Source organism: Vigna unguiculata, chromosome 2 (genome assembly GCF_004118075.2).
Source record: "Vigna unguiculata cultivar IT97K-499-35 chromosome 2, ASM411807v1, whole genome shotgun sequence".
Classification (NCBI taxonomy): Eukaryota; Viridiplantae; Streptophyta; class Magnoliopsida; order Fabales; family Fabaceae; genus Vigna; species Vigna unguiculata.
Window position 1 is genome coordinate 14,997,809 of NC_040280.1, and position 4,494 is coordinate 15,002,302.

Consider the following 4,494-nt stretch of genomic DNA (forward strand, 5'->3'; position numbering starts at 1 on the left):
TGATTACGAGACTTAGGTGTAGGTGTTATTATTGGGATAAGCGCGATTAGTGTGTGCGAAACTGGTCAAATGGTATCTTTTACTTCCTAGACTATTTACTCATTGATATAAAATATATGTTTATTAAACATTATGAAATATCTATTTTTATTGACAAATAATAATTTATTTAAAATTTATTTTATTTAGCTTATTATAAAACGCTGGTCTTTGGTATTGTCCTTCTAAGGTTGACTTAATTAATAGATATTAGGATAAGACACCGCGTGTAAGAATAATGATGAGAAGAAAGGGACCGACTTAGGCACTCCATGATGTTGAACATTTGTGGGACAAAAAGTGGGTTGAGTCTGAGGTCATGCAATTGCTATAATGACTAATTACTTTAGCTTTTGTTTGCTAATTGTGAAAAGTAAAAGGTGATGGGGCTTTAAGTGATTCTTTAGTTACTCTATTAGTGAGTATTTAGTTCGCTGAAAGACATATTAGTATTCGATTAGCTTTGAGGGGATGAAATTTGACTAGATTTAAAATGTTAATTTGATCTTTGATGTTAGAATTTGGGTTACCCAAAGCCTCATTTGGTTGGCAGGGACCACTTCGACATAGAATCATACATTGACTTGCAGTTAGCTCCAGTACTTTTTTTTACTTTCAATTTGTACCTCGCGATGTAAGTGCGTGCCAGGCCACAAATTCTTACCAATATTATATTAATTGGAACCAATTTAAACTAAAAATTCGAATTGACAAAAGTTTGAGAAAATATAAACTTCATCTTATTTCAATTGAAGAAGCTAAACCCATATAATTTTTCACACGATAGTAATTTCCTATTCTTTATAATGTAATAATCAATTTAATTAATGGATCATTCCCCAAGTTATGTCTCGTTCGTTCATCGAATTTAGTACTTTTTTCTGTTGTCTCGGATTTTAGACTGTATAATTCACAAGTTGTTTGAATATTAAATTTAATTTTTTGGTCACTCATCCATCCGAGAAAACAAGTTTCAGCCTTAGAGCAAAAATTAAATCCATCCATAATATGGGTATTTTAGTACTCTGCATAATCTGGATATCTTTATGCTCTTTGCCTTGAAAGCTTAAGTATAAGGATTATGGTTCCTCCAAGATAACAAGTTTCACCTCAGAATGAATAGAAGAAGTCTAATAAATTTGGGTCTTTTTACTGAATTTGGGATCCATTAAGATAAGAAAATCTAATTTTGTTTTATGTTACTCTACAAGATCCACTACCCTGAACTCCTAAATATTAAGAAAATACATTATATGTTTCTAACTTTGTTTTCTCTTCAACTTTAGCAGAAACGGTCAAAATAATACTTTAACTACAGTGTCACATGGAAGTATTTGCTTTTGTCCGATTCCCTCAACCTAAATATACTGATCCCAATAGCAGAGTCGCTTATTGTGTAATCCTCTATGTGTGATGCAAATATTGTTAGAAAAACGTTAAAAATAAAATAATGATAAACAAAAATTAAGATAAGATATGGATAAAAGAGATGATCAAGTCAAATCGTTCTTATAACAATGATAGTGGTGTACTGGTCCAGAGGAGGTGGTTCGGTTTTAGGCCGAGAGGATATGTGGATTTTAGCATTTAGCAGATCGGGTCAGCAGGGTATCGATGGAGAAGAATATTAACTTCCGTGTTTGGTGGGGTTTTTGGGAATTAATATGGTTGTTGTTATATTTAGAGATATTTTAGGAGCAGAGGATGATTTCATTTTTATTTTGTATTTTTAGAATTTAATATTTTGTAACTGATTATTCTATAAATAAGAAGGTTGCTTCCATGGTCAAGGGCTAAAAGATTTTTTACCTAAGTAAGTCTAAAACACTTTCTTTTGTTTTGGTGAAGAATTATCTAGTATTTTTCTGAACCAGAACATTGGTGCCCACCGTGGGGCTCGGTAAAATTCGATCATGACCCCATTCAAAGAACGAGCAAAAATAGACAGAATTGAGGATGAATAGAGGCAGAGGAGCGACACGTGAGGGGCCGACTAGGCAGCAGATAATGCAGAGCATCCTGGAGCTGCAACGACAGAATGAAGAAATTAGACTGAAGGCGGAGGCTGATCAGGTTCAGTTGGAAAAGGAGAGGGAGGAAGCCAGTAAAAAAGTAGAGGAAGATCTACAGGCTCTTCGGGAAGAGGCTTTGGGAGAAAGAGAAAGACTATGTAAAGAGGCTGAAGAAACACACCGACGCCTAGAAGAGGCACTTCGACAACAAGAACAGCTGCGGAAGGCGAATGAAGAGATGCAAAATAGATTGGAAGCCACTAGGGTTGGTTACCGATACGCTAGTCGGTTAAATCCCGATGTTGGCGATGCCAGCCCTTTAGCAAATTCGATCATGGAGGAGCCAATTCCATAGAATTTCGTGATCCCGAAGATCACACCCTTCACAGGAAGTTCTGATCCAGAGCTACATTTAAAAGCGTTTCAGGCCCAGATGTTGATATTAGGGGGGAATGACGCAATACGTTGAAAAATGTTTATGAGCACGCTAGCCGAGATCGCTCTGGAATGGTTCAACACTATTCTGAGCTCCTCAATCAACTCGTTCACCGATTTTAAACGCGTTTTCCTGGAAAGATTTTCGGCCAACAGGGCCAAGCCGGTAGAGATGGCAGACACGTTTGACATACGATAGAATGCCGAAGAATCATTAAAATAGTTCCTCAATTGCTTCACCAATATTAGCATGAGGTTAGTCGACCCTAATGAGGGTTTACTTGTAAAAGCCTTTGTGAAGGGGCTCCGAGCCAGTTCCTTCGATGAATCCCTGTACCGGTTTCTGCCAAAGACCTTAATGGAGATTAGGCAAAGGGCAGCTATGGAGATAGAGACCGAAGAGGCCATGCGTCATAAAAAAGTAGGGGACAAGAGAACGCTGGCTCATACCAAGAGTGAACGAGATATCAAAACTTATCGAAGAGAAAGGACTCCACTGCGAGCTAGACCGAATCGTCGTTTCGTTCCTTACATATCACAACAAAGGACCGAGTATCGACGAATTCAGAAAATCCCAAGCTTCAGGGTGGCTCTAACTGAAATATTGGAAGATGCGGAAATATCTAAACATTTGCGCTATCCCAATATCACAGGGAGAACACTCAGAAGTAGACCGGATGCTTGGTGTAAGTTTCATCAGGCCGGAAGTCATGACACAAATTCGTGTTATGCCTTAAATAATCAACTTTCTACGTTGGCAGACAGGGGACTCATGAGGAAATTTATGAAATCTGATACAGATGCGGAACCATCCGAAACTTGTCCAGCCCCCGACTTGCACGAGACACCTGTGCTAGGGGATTTCAATACGATAGCAGGAGGTTTCGCGGAAGGAGGACAAACCAGCTCGGCTAGGAAAAGATATGTAAGAAGTGTCATGACTACAGCCAAAATCGAAAGGCCAAAGAAAGTTCTGGCTATAGTCTTTTCGAGTGAAGATTTAAAGGGAGTAGTTCCGCATGAAGATGATCCCATCGTCTTGTCTGTTATCATGATGGGAAGGAATGTTCATAGAGTGCTAGTTGATCAGGGGAGTTCTGCCGATATGATGTTCTGAAACACCTATACAGGGCTGCAAATATCGACGGACCAATTAAGGCCTTTTGATGGAGTACTCGTGGGTTTCTCAGGAGATCAGGTGGAGGTTAAGGCTATGTTGATCTTCGAACGACTTTTAGAGACAAAGAAGATGCAAAAACTATATTTATACGTTATATAGTTGTCAATGCACCTTCATCATACAACTTACTACTAGGAAGGCCTTCTATCAATAAATTGGGAGCAATAGTATCAACGGTCCATTTGAAGATGAAGTTTCCCACTGATGATGGGAAGGTGCTCACTTTATCAGTGAATCAGGAAGTTGCTCGTAAATGTTATGAAGATAGTCTAAGGTTAAGGAGGAAGGTTGCATATTCAGTCAGCACAACGGAGGTAGTCATAGATCCCGAGTTAGATCCTAGACTAATACATTCCGAGAGAAGACCTTAACCCGTGGGGGAGATAAAAGAGGTACTCGTAGAGGGCAAGAAATTAAGAATTGGAGGGGATTTGAGTTTAGAGCAAGAGCAATAGCTTATGCAAGTACTGAAGAAAAACCTTTCTTCATTTGCTTGGAGTGTAACAGATATGACAGGAATAGATCCCGATTTTTTATGCCATAAACTCAACACCAATCCTTCGGCTAAACCTAAAGTTCAAAGGCGTAGACGGTTGAGTGGGGATCGTGCCCAGGCAACTACCGAGGAGGTATGTAAGCTATTAGAAGCGGCTCATATTCGGGAGATACAATATCCGACTTGGTTGGCAAATGTGGTGATGGTAAAAAATTCCAATGGAAAGTGGAGAATGTGCGTTGATTTTACTGACTTAAATAATGCATGCCCAAAGGATTCATATCCTTTGCCTAATATAGATGCGTTAGTTGATAGTGCATCGGGTTGTGCTT

At 38.9% G+C, this 4,494-nt stretch overlaps 1 protein-coding gene across 1 annotated transcript; it reads left to right on the top strand.

Moving 5' to 3' along the window:
• Window positions 1-2,736: 2,736 nt before the first annotated feature.
• Window positions 2,737-3,603, top strand: LOC114174510. The gene has a single exon (XM_028059348.1). The coding sequence runs from the start codon at window positions 2,737-2,739 to the stop codon at window positions 3,601-3,603; it is 867 nt and encodes a 288-aa protein (XP_027915149.1).
• The last annotated feature ends 891 nt before the right edge of the window (window positions 3,604-4,494 follow it).

Coding starts and splice junctions, on each gene's coding strand:
- LOC114174510 (XM_028059348.1), top strand. CDS start 2,737: ATGAGGTTAGTCGACCCTAATGAGGGTTTACTTGTAAAAGCCTTTGTG.